The 12,206-nt window shown below is 39.5% G+C and overlaps 1 protein-coding gene and 1 non-coding gene across 5 annotated transcripts in view; one reads left to right on the plus strand and one right to left on the minus strand.

The window, feature by feature from the left end:
- Positions 1 to 12,206, minus strand: part of PPME1 (protein phosphatase methylesterase 1) — a 75,232-nt gene that overhangs the window by 1,763 nt on the left and 61,263 nt on the right. The window contains exons 10-13 of one of the 4 annotated variants that reach the window (XM_054241936.2): positions 7,278 to 7,407; positions 6,365 to 6,409; positions 1,902 to 1,966; positions 1,227 to 1,294 (exon numbers count right to left, since the gene is read on the minus strand). In XM_054241936.2, coding sequence (XP_054097911.1) covers positions 1,227 to 1,294; positions 1,902 to 1,966; positions 6,365 to 6,409; positions 7,278 to 7,407 — 308 coding nt within the window. Of the gene's footprint in view, positions 1 to 1,226; positions 1,295 to 1,602; positions 1,967 to 6,364; positions 6,410 to 7,277; positions 7,450 to 12,206 lie in introns of those variants that run through there. The other 3 variants (XM_054241935.2, XM_054241932.2, XM_054241934.2) reach the window with 3 other exon arrangements.
- Positions 360 to 496, plus strand: LOC118146009 (small nucleolar RNA SNORA7). Its single transcript, XR_004731479.1, has one exon. It is a non-coding gene; the product is annotated as a small nucleolar RNA SNORA7 (small nucleolar RNA).

Here is a 12,206-nt window from a genome sequence, read left to right on the forward strand (position 1 = left end):
GGCTGAGGTGGGCCAGGACCAGCTGGTTTGGGTCAACATGCCTCTCTTCTTTCTCCTCAACAAAGAGCCCAACTGTGTTTCCCTAATCAGATGAAGAGCTTCCTAGGATGAGAGGCCTGGCCCTGTTTCTTCCTCTAGACCAACGGTTCTCACTGGGGGAAATTTTGCCCCCCTTGAGGCATTTGGTAAAACCTGGAGACATTTTTGGTTGTCAGATGTGTGGGAGGGGTGCTACTGGTATCAGGTGAGTAAAAGCCAGGGATACTGCTAAACATCCTATAACACACAGGACAGTCCCCACAATAAAGAATTATCCACCTCAAAATGTCAATAGCACTGAGGTTGAAAACCCTGCTCTAGAGCTTCCAGGATCACCCCTGTAGGGTGACTAATATTCTGCCAGCTTTGGAAAGGGAGGAAAAGCAAGCCTGGCAGAAGCAACCATTTCATTCCCAGCTTGCTCAGTAGCTGGCCATGGGAAGACACTGCAACACTGCAGAAAACTCTGCTCTAGGCCAGGCACGGTGTCTTATGCCTGTAATCCCAACACTTTAGGAGGCCGATGCGGGTGGATCACTTGAGGCCAGGAGTTCAAGACCAGACCGGCCAATATAGCAAAACCCCATCTTTACTAAAAAAACATATAAAAATTAGCCAGGCATGGTAGGGCATGCCTGTAATCCCAGCTACTTGGGTGGTTGAGGCATGAGGATCACTTGAGCCCAGGTGGCAGAGGTTGCAGTGAGCCAAGATCATACCACAGCTCTCCTGCCTGAGTGATGGAATGAGACTCCATCTCAAAAAAAAAACCCCCTGCTCCATGGCCTGCCCAGCTTTCCTTGGCAGTGGGGCAGGAGAGGGCAAATAAAACTTCTCTAAGAGCCTGGAAAAGGACTGGTTCCTATCCCAGTCTCCTCAAAGCGGCACCTCAAGAAGAAATGCACATCACAGTGGGGAATGAGAGACTAGGCACAATTTAATCACAGCCTTAGCATCAACCCACTGGACCACAGCACAAAGAAACAACCAACCATGATTTTGTAGAAACAGACATGCCAGGCTCTTTGTTGAAAGAAGCAAGAAGAAAGAAGAAAGAAGAAGAAGAAGAAGAAGAAAGGCATGGTGACCAAACCAGGCAGGGTAAGGCAGAGATATTTATAGTCCTGCAAGTATCTGTTGGAGTTGGCCAGCACTGCTGGGGTTCTTAAACCCCTGGACCGCCTTACCACTGGAATCCACCGATGGGTTCTGCAAACCTGTGCCGGATCAGGAAAGTGGCAACAGCTTCAGCTACCTGGAAAAGGGAGAGATATTCCAAGCCGTATGAAGGTTAGCGACGGGGCTGAGCCTTGGGCTGTGGGCTTCTGTTAGATGGTTAGGCACTATGGTGCCCTCATGCCACCCACAAGTCTGAGTGGCTTTAAATTAAAAGGACCTAGGCCCTCCCTAGCAGAGCTAGGAGACTCCTCCCCACCATCCTTGTCGGAGATAGCTCCAGAGAGCTCAAGAGGAATGACATGAAGGGCTTATTTATGCACTTCCCATAGGAGAATCCCCTATTAATTCCTTAACCATGTCTGTGGTTTAGGGAGTCGTTTATACCCTAATCATCCCTCTTTCATCTGGCTTTTGGGAGTATTGGAGAAGTAGAACTTAAGATCCTAACCACAGGGCCCTAGGATGAAACAGCAGAGTGCCAGTAGCTCCTCAGCACATACACACAGAGCCAATGCCATAAGCAGCTGCCAGGGAGAGTTTGGAGAGCTGGTGCAATTGCATCTACATAGGCTCCACAGCAGCTGTTGCAGGCAGTGCAGGCTGAGACTCAGGGACTTGTCTTCTGTGGTATCCAGGGTTATTTTCATAGTTGTCTTTTTACAGTCATTGAGCACCAGACTCACCTTGTCAGGGGCATCCTCATGGACTGCATGGCCACACTGGGGTAAGACCTGCATCTGGAACTTCCCTGGGGAGGAATCAAAGCAAGGCAACTTCAGGGACTAAAAGAGCCCCTCCTCACTACTGATGCAGCCTCATAGGCTATTCCAGGAGCCCAGGACCTCCCCATTTCCAACCTCACCTCAATACTCTGGACCCAATTATCAAGTCTTTGCTAAGGATGGTAATACATGTAATTGTAACCTTGTGCCAATCATTTCCCTTTACTTTTTCCTTCTGTCCTATTTAGTGTACATTTACTTTGGGCCAGGGACACATAGAAGAAACTGTTCTTGTCCTCAGGGGACTTACAGTCCAGTAGGGGAATAAAACACAAAAACCAACATTTTAATGCAGTATGTCATTCCTATGATAAAACTGGGCACACGGGGCTGTAAGAGCTTAAGAAAGGGAGCTTCACAATCCATGAGAGACCCAGGAAGGAAAGAAGGCTTGAAATGGCTAGGAATAAAAGCAGCTTGGCATGATGCTTATGGGAGTGGTTAACAATGAGGCTGGAGAGGTAAGCAGGGGCCATACCAATAAGGATTTTGTAAACTATGTTAAGGACTCAACATTTATTATTATAATAATAAGTTACCATTTGAGCACTAAACCATGCACCTGGCTTTGTACTAAGCACTTTCTCAGACTGTCTTACAGAACACTGTAAGCTCATACCTAATGTGACAATGATTAAAAACAAACAGAGATGACTGATAAAAAAGATTCCTAAGGAGACTAAAGAATATGAGACCCAGAGCCCCCATAGTTAGAGAGAGCAGATTTTCTCAGCCTCAAATTCTCTATTTATAAAATAAAGGAATGGACTTGAAAGTTCTTCTGGTCATTACATTCTGTGGTTCTTACCCCAGTTACACAGGATTCAAAAAGTGTTCGGTGTATTCTTCTATCCATTTTTAAAGTTCATTCTCAAAATCTACCCTACAAAATTATGCACAAAAATACTAAAATTCTTTTTTGAGGTGAAGAAACTCAATCATGAGGCCATGATTAGTGAAGTAATTTGCCCAAGGCCACTTAGTTAATTAGTAGAGGAATAAGATGATCCCATTTAGTAAAGTCCAGCCTGTGCCCCTCCTCTTGCAGTAAGCTAGCTGCCTCTCTCTGGGTGCTCGAGCCTAGTCACCTCTCCCTTCTAGCTCCTTAAAGTACTGTTGTTAATGCATTTGGATCCAAACACAGAGCAGCACATGGCCCTCTTGGAAGTTTCAAGTAAGTTTACATTTTACATGCCACTGGTGCTTGCTTCCCCAGGAGTGTGTCATTTCCATAAGAACAGGAGATGAGGCTGGGTGCAGTGATTTACACCATTGATCCCAGCACAACATGGGTGGATCACGAGGTCAAGAGATCAAGACCATCCTGGCCAACATGGTGAAACCTCGTCTCTACTAAAAATACAAAAAAATAGCTGGGTGTGGTACCGTGCACCTGTAGTCTCAGCTACTTGGGAGCCTAAGGCAGGAGAATCACTTGAACCTGGGAGGCAGAGGTTGCAGTGAGCCAAGATTATGCCATTGCACTCCAGCCTGGCAACAGAGCAAGACTCCATCTCAAAAAAAAAAAAAAAGAATAGGGAATGATGGTGTTATTACTTGCTCTATATCCTTAATAGGACCCAACACAGGTATTAAGCCTTTAGTGAATGAATGATGAACAAATAACCAGATTCAAAATGTACTACTACAATCTCCCTGTCTTTCTGTTATATCAGCTCTAATGACTAGGGATGCAGTTGTCATTCCTCTTTGGAAGAGTAGGTATAATCAGGGAGAACTCACATACACCAACAACACTGAGCCAGGTACACGTAAAATAACATGCTCAGGGGTAATCCTTACAATTATTCTATGAAGTGGGAATATTTCAGATTGTACAGATTAGGAGCCTTAGGTTCAAAGAGCCTAAATTACCCAAGTTGTACTATGAATAGGTGGTAGTTTTCCAGGATTCTATAACTAAGTCAGCTGGTTTGAACACAGTGCTGGGATAGCTGTGGTTTAGAATCTATGCAGACTTAGCCATTTCCCTTTGTTTTATGGAATGTTCCTTATCCTCGCCATTTACTCTCTATACTCATAGGAGACTTTCATTAAACCAGAAGGTGGTCTTGATATAATCTATACTGAGGAAACAGGAGGGCATCTCGTAAAGAATCATGATTACTTCCTGGATATAATGAAAGGCATCATTTGTTAGACTACCTACATTTTTTTCCATTTAAACTTCATATAACTGTACTGAGATATATCATTATCTCTATTTTATAGATGAAGAAACTCAAAATTAAAGAAGTTAGCAATTCACTCATGCTGCAAAAATATTAACAGTGATTCAAACTCAGGATTGTTTGATTCCAAGGCTGGTGATCAACAGTGATTTCAAATGCTATCCCAGTCCATGTCAACTGCCGTATCAGGGGCCATGTCTGATTCTTCTGTCTGCCCAGCATCATGCATATGTCTTACACAGAGAAGGTGCCTAGGAAAGTTTCTTGAATTGAATTTAAGTGTCTTAGATTCAACTTCATGGCACTGATGTTGGTAATTATGGGCTTAGACACTTATAAGCATCTACTTAAGTAAGTGTCTAAGCTCATAATTACCAATATCAGTGCCACGAAAAAAAAATCACACAGTCCCAACTCATGGTCCTGTTCAGGCCTCATGATACAATGTAGTTAAAGGAAGGCAAAGGCATGAGGGTCTGGGACTAGAGTTTTATAGTCAAGAGCCTTTGAACAACTATTATGAGGGAATATAGCTCCTTTTGCTGTGGAAAGCTTGAGGATGGTTAAAAGAACAGTTTGAGAGTCCCATGAGACATCCAGCAGGTTTGCTATATGGGACAGGACTAGACCTTTCAGGAGCGAGGGGTGTGTTGGATGTTTAGCTTTGGGAGTCATCAGGGTATATATGGAAGCCATGAAATTGTCCAGGGAAAGTAAGTAAAGAAGAAAGTTCTAGAACAGATTCTGCTTGAGCTTGAAACTTTGGTCTTGGAGTTGGCACCTCTTCTTCTCATAACCCAAAAGTTGCATGCCTACTGACTTCACTTTCACTGGGTCTTTTACCTGTACTAAAGCAGGAGCCCCCAGAAAATTGGACCTGCTGCCTTCATTGTCATCTAGCTAACATACATGCATCTGTACAGTATTCAGCATGTCGCTTTCCTACTCATTATACCTCACGATCCTTTTGAGGCTGCCATCAGTTTTTTCATTTCACAGATTAAGAAGACTAAAGCTGAGGCAAGTCAGATAACTTGCCCAGAGTCAAAAAATTACTGGAAAAGCAGTATTCAAAACCCAGTTCTCTGAACTTCAGAGACCTTGCTTTTACCATCTTACCTGCTGTCTTCTAAAGAGATATACCTTTTTGTGTCTGGATTATCTTGAGACTTTCCCTTTCCTAAAATTTCTAACGATAATAAAAATACTGGCCAGGTGTGGTGGCTCACACCTGCAATCTCAGCACTTTGGGAAGCTGAGGCAGGCGGATCACTTGAGGTCAGGAGTTGAGACCAGCCTGGCCAAAATGGTGAAACTCCATTTCTACTAAAAATATAAAAATTAGCTGCTGGTGTGGTGGCACATGCCTGTAATCCCAGTTACTCAGGTGGCTGAGGCAGGAGAATTGCTTGAACCTGGGAGGTGGAGGTTGCAGTGAACCGAGATTGCGCCACTATACTCCGGCCTGGGCAACAGAGTAAGACTCCATCTCAAAAACAAAACGAACAAACAAAAAAAACTGACCAAGAGTCAGAATTAATCTCCTTTCAGAGTATTAGACACCTATACAGTACTTTATAATTTTTAAACACATTGCCTCATTTTAACTCTTATAAATGAGATATAGGTAGTATTACAATATTCATTTTTGGATGGAATTTCTTTTAACCAATTAAAGCTCAGAAAAGGGAAATACTGGCCGGGCGCGGTGGCTCAAGCCTGTAATCCCAGCACTTTGGGAGGCCGAGGCGGGTGGATCACGAGGTCAAGAGATCAAGACCATCGTGGTCAACATGGTGAAACCCCGTCTCTACTAAAAATATAAAAAAAATTAGCTGGGCATGGTGGCGTGTGCCTGTAATCCCAGCTACTCGGGAGGCTGAGGCAGAAGAATTGCCTGAACCCAGGAGGTGGAGGTTGCAGTGAGCCGAGATCGCGCCATTGCACTCCAGCCTGGGTAACAAGAGCGAAACTCTGTCTCAAAAAAAAAAAAAGAAAAGGGAAATACTTGCCCATAATCATATAGTGGGTCAGGAGTAGAGGAGGATGTCCAACTTGGGTCTGACTCTAAAGCTCATGCTTTTTCTGTTACACTACTATCTCAGAATGCTAATTGCCCTATCACCCTTTCCTCAGAAAAGGGTCCAGGGCCATAATTTCTTGATAACTTACCCTGCATCTGGCCAATGGTCAGATCTTTATCCAATCTATCAACACCTAGAAAACAAGAGAATTCATTGTGAAATAGATTTAGCTCTTTAAGTACTAAGTAAAAAGTGTTACAAAGTTGTAAACATGAAATCCTCAATTCATGTTTATATCAATCCTAACTCCCAGAGCATATTCTCACCACCAGATCAAACTTTTCAGGTTGAGATTCCCCTATAATTACTATGTTAATTTAAACTGGTTCTGAAAACAGGATTTACTGTTTTGATTGTCATGATACTCAGAATATCCTTATACCACTTTGTATAGCTCTAGGCTAAGAAGAACTTGGGCTTGTCCAAGTAGAAAGGTCAGGCCAGAATTAGGTCATCCTAATACTTAGATGAATGCTTATGCTTAGTTAGGTTTAGAGATTGGGTATGGGAAGGACAAAAGGCATAGGTGAATGATGAAGGTACTCTACTCTGGAAGTCACTACTCACTGGGTGAGAAATTTTAACAAGGTCATAATAGGATGACAGTATACCAACACTGCTATGGACTGAGTTGTGTCCCCCTAAAACTCATGTTGAAGCCCCAATTCCCAATGTGACTATATTTGGAACTAGGGCCTGTAAGGACAATAATAAAGTTTAAATAAGGTCATGAGGGCAGAGCTCTGACATAGGATAAACGCCCTTAATTAACGTCCTTAAAAGAAAAGACACCAGAGAGCTCAGGTTCACTCTTTCTTGGCCATATTAGGGCACAGAGAGAAGGCAAGCCAGGAAGAGAGCCCTCACCACAACCTGACCACGCTGGCACCCAGCCTCCAGAACTGCGGGAAAATAAATTTCTGTTGTTTAAGCCACCCAGCCTAGGGTATTTTGTTATGGCAGTCTGCACTAATATACTTACCATGCACATATACACTTACCAGCCAAGAGCAGCAATTTAGGAATGGGACAACTAAGAAAGAGATTGGATAAGCCTCGGAACCAGCCATCCCAGTATTTTTCTGTTTTTGCCAGTTCAATTCTCCAGGTGTATGGATGGTCTTTCTTGGTCTGGAGGAATAAGAGTAAGTTCTGAGTCTCTGAGGGTAACCCCTGGAAGAACAGGATTAAAAACTAGGTATCTGGGAAAAGGAAACAGAAGAAAACTAGCACTTATTAAGGACCTACTGAGTCCTAGACATTTTAATATAAATTTAATCCTTATAACCATCTTGTTGTGTGGGTCATTATAATATTCATTTTAAGATAATTATGAGTTTACTTTTTATTCCTATTAGTTTCTGTGAACTTAGGAAACTTTCTGAAGATCACAAAGCTAGTAAATGGTAGCGCCAAGATTAAGGGTTTCTTATACCTGGTTGGCAAAAGGATGTTTCATCAACAGAATAACTACAAAGAACATATTGCAGTATGAAAAAATGCTTATAATATAAGCAAGAAACAGATTACAACATGTCATCTGAGTTAGGATTACTACTGGAAAAATGTGGTATAGTTATAGTAAAGAACTGAAAAGGAAACTGAAAATAGGTTGATGTGTTAGTAAAGCATTTTTTTCTTATATTTTATGATAATGATATAATGTTCCTGCAATAGTACTTTTGAAAGGAAATACGAGACAAATATGACAAAACCTCAACATCTGTTAAATCTTGATAGTAGATAAGCACAGAGTATGCAATCAAATATTGGTTGAAAAATAAATAATTCTCTATAGTTTTCTATGCCATTGAAATATTTGAAACATTATAATTGAAATAAATATACTGTATCAACCACAACACGAAAATCTAAAAGTGAACACAAGACAGTAACACATTATATTAAAGATTACTGGATGCTTAAGATGTCCATACTACCCAAAGTAATGTACAGATTCAATATAATCTCTATCAAAATTCCAATGGCTTTTCTTAGGAAATAGAAAAATATCATCCTAAAATTCATATAGAATCTCATGAAACACTGACTAACCAAAACAATTTTGAAGAACAAAATTGGAGAACTCACACTCCCCAATTACAAAGATGCAGTAATTGAAACAGCTTGGTACTGGCATAAAGACAAATAGACCAGTGGTATAGAAAAGAGAGTCCAAAAATAAACCTTCACATAAATGGTCAAATGATTTTTGACAAGAATGCTAAGCCCACTCAATGGGGAAAGAACAGTCTCTTCAACAAACAGTACTGGGATAACCAAACAGATATGCATATGCCAAAGAATGAATCTGGGGGCTTATCCCATATTCAAAAATTAACTCAAATGGATTAAAGACCTAAATGTAAGACTAAGTATAAAACTCTTAGAAGAAAACATGGAGGAAAAGCTGAACACTAGACTTAGCAATGATTTCTTGGCTATAACACCAAAATCAGTGAACAAAAGCAAAAATAGACAAATGATACGTCTATAGAATGGGAGAAAATCTTTGCAAATCATGTATCTTATAATGAATTAATATTCAGAATATATAAATGACTTCTACAATTCAGCACCAAAAACATCAAGCAACCTGATTAAAAAATGGTCAAAGGACTTGAATAGACATTTCTCCAGAGGTGATAAGGAAGTGGCCAAAAAGCATATGAAACAATGCTTAACATCACTAATCAGTAAATAAATGCTCACCCCCATTAGGATGACTACTATCAAAAAAGAGAAAAATAAGTGTTGGTGAGGATATGAAGAATTTGGAACCCTTGTGCACTGAGTTGTAAAATGGTTCAACCAATAAGAAAACATCAAGGCAATTCCTCAAAATATTAAATATAGAACTACTACATGATCCAGGAATCCCACTTCTGGGTACATATACAAGGAATTGAAAAGAGAGTCTCAAAGATAACTGCAAACCCATGTTCATAGCAGCACTATGGATAACAGCCAGGAGGTGGAAGCAACTCAAATGGCCACTGATGGATGAATGAATAAATGAAATACGGTATATACATATATAATTCAGCCATAAAAAGGAAAGAAATGCTATCACATGCTGCATAGGGAATGAACTTTGAGGATATTGTGCAAAGTGACATAAGCCAGTCACAAAGACATATACTATATGATCTCACTTATATGCAGTAACTCAAATAGTCAAATTCATAGATACAGAAAGTAGAATGGTGGTAACCAGGGGCCGTTGGAAGAGTTTTAGAAAAGGGGAGTTGTTGTTTAATGGGCATAAAATCTCAGATGTTTCATAAAAACGTGAATATACTTAATACTACTTAACTGTATACTTAAAAATTTTATGTTATGTTTATCACAGTAAAAAAAAAAAAAAAAAAAGAAAAGAAAAAGATCATTGGATGAGAAGTCAAGAAACTTGGGTCTTCTAGTCCTGTCTTTGCCACTGGTTTTCTCAGGTCCCTTCCCTTCTTTGAACCTCGGTTTTCCATCAGTACAAGGAGACATAGAGACATAAAGGTACCTTATAATTCAAATATTTTCACTAAACGACTAATTCTATTCTCCACTGTTAATATTTATCTCCACTTAGGGTAGGACACTTTAAAGAAAATGCTCACTGCCATTTCAACTTGGAACCTCAGCCTGTCCTATTTCCCACAACACTTTCCTTTAATGAGCCATTTCTAAGAGATCAGGTCCACTGTCAGAGATAAGGCATAATCTCATAAGCCCCTCCTACATGCATACTGGACTTCATAGGCAAATGTCAAATTTAAGGTAAGAGAACCCCCAACTGTCTTGAGATTAAGAGAGTTCATCTCAAATCTTAAAATTGCAAAACCAAAGAAAAAATTCTGGATAGAATTAGGAATGCTCCTGTATTTAGGTTATTGGAAATAAATCCTTTCTCCAAAGAGCTTGATCATAAAGTTAAGTTTAGATTCCTATTAGATGCTGTGACAAATGGTAATAAAGCAGATTGATTTAATGAGACCCACTTGTTGTTGGGTGGGAGAAACAGAAGTTAGCTAACGATCTTTCTGGGATGTTTACCTGGGTAAGATGCAGTTCTCCACACCAGGGCATCCACCACAGGCCTTGCATTATCTCCCAATGTTTTACTGGAAAAATGTTTAAAAACAATGCTTTGTGTCAGTCAGATCTGACTGAATCCACGTCCCAAAGCCATCATTAACTAATAACTGTGGATCCTTTGGGAAAGTTACTTAACTTTTTAACTTTCTTAGCTGTAAAATTGGCAACACAAGATCTGAAAGAATTGTAAGGATTAGCTGAAGATACTTGTGCATGTAAAATAACAGAAGCATGGTCCGGTACATAAACAAGTATTTAAAAATTTTTAAATAATATAGAATGTCAATAACCTTGAAAAAGAAGAAAAAAGTTGGAGGACTTACACACTGTCTGATTTCAAGATATACAACTGTCTTGTAATGAAGACAGTGTGGTTCTTGCACAGGGTAGACATATAAATAAATGGAATAGAATTAAAAGTCCAGAGATAAACTCTAACATTTACAGTCAACTGATTTTCAGCAAAGGTGTCAAAACAATTAAATGGGGAAAAGGAGTCTTTTTCATAAATAAAGCCAGGACAAGCTGTTTATTGGCTATCCACATGCAAAAGAATGAAGTTGGTTCCATCCCTGATATCACACACAAACATTAACTCAAAATGAACATAGGCCTAAATGTAAGAGCTAAAACAAGAAAACTCTTAGAAGAAAACATAGGCATAAGTATTCATGACTTTTAGGCAAAGACTTCTTAGATATAATACCAAAAGTACAAGGGACAAAAGGAAAGACAGATAAATTGAATTTCATCAAAATTAAAAATGTCTGTACAGCTAAGAATGCCATCAAAAAAGTGAAAAGATAATCCAAGAAATGGGAGAAAGTATTTGCAAATTAGGGACCTGTATCTAGAATATATAGATAACTCTTACAACTCAGTAATAAAAACAAGTAAACCAAGTAAAAAATGGGCAAAGTATCTGAACAAACATTTCCCTAAAGAAAATATATAAGTGGACAATAAGTACATGAAAAGAAACTCAGTATCAGTAGTAATTAGGAAAATGAAAATCAAAACCACAATCAGATACCACTTCATATACACTAGGGTGGCTAGAATCAAAAAGGGAGAAAATAACAAGTGTTGGCAAGAATACTAAGAAACTGTAACACTCATACACTGTTAGTGGGAATGTAAAATGGTGCAGCACCCGCTTTGGAAAAAGGTCAGTTCCTCAAAAGGTTAAATATAGTACTATATGATCCATCAGTTCCATTCCTAGCTGTGTACCCAAGACAAATAATAAAATCCTATGTATACACAAAAAGTTGCACACAGATGTTCATAGCAGTATTATTCGTAATAGACAAAAAGTGGAATCAACCCTTAATGTCCATCGAGTGATGAATGGATTAAAGACTGTAGTATAGCCATACGATGGAACGTTATTCAACCAGATAGAGAAATGAGGTATTTGATATGTGCTACAATATGGATGAACAAAGGTAACTTTATTCTAAGGGAAAAGAAACCAGTCACAAAAGACCACATATAGTTCCATTTATATTTAATGTCCAGACTAGGCAAATCTATAGAGACAGAAAGTACATTAGTGGTTGCCTAGGCTGGGAGGGTTAGGGAGAAATGGGGAGTGAATACTCAAGAGACATTCCTTATTACTTAATGTGCCTCAGTTTTCCCTCTCAACAGAACTGCTGGAATTTATAAAACCACATAATTGGGCTTATTAAAAAATACAAAGAAAAATAAGTTAGAATTAAAAATCGAGGATTGGGTGTGTTTTATCTCTAATTTTCATGCGTGACTATGGGCAAGTATCTGTACCTAAGTTATAAAGTGGTGATAATATCTACAATGCAGAACTCAAATGAAAATTA

This window comes from Callithrix jacchus, chromosome 10, assembly GCF_049354715.1.
Source record: "Callithrix jacchus isolate 240 chromosome 10, calJac240_pri, whole genome shotgun sequence".
In the NCBI taxonomy this organism is placed as follows: Eukaryota; Metazoa; Chordata; class Mammalia; order Primates; family Cebidae; genus Callithrix; species Callithrix jacchus.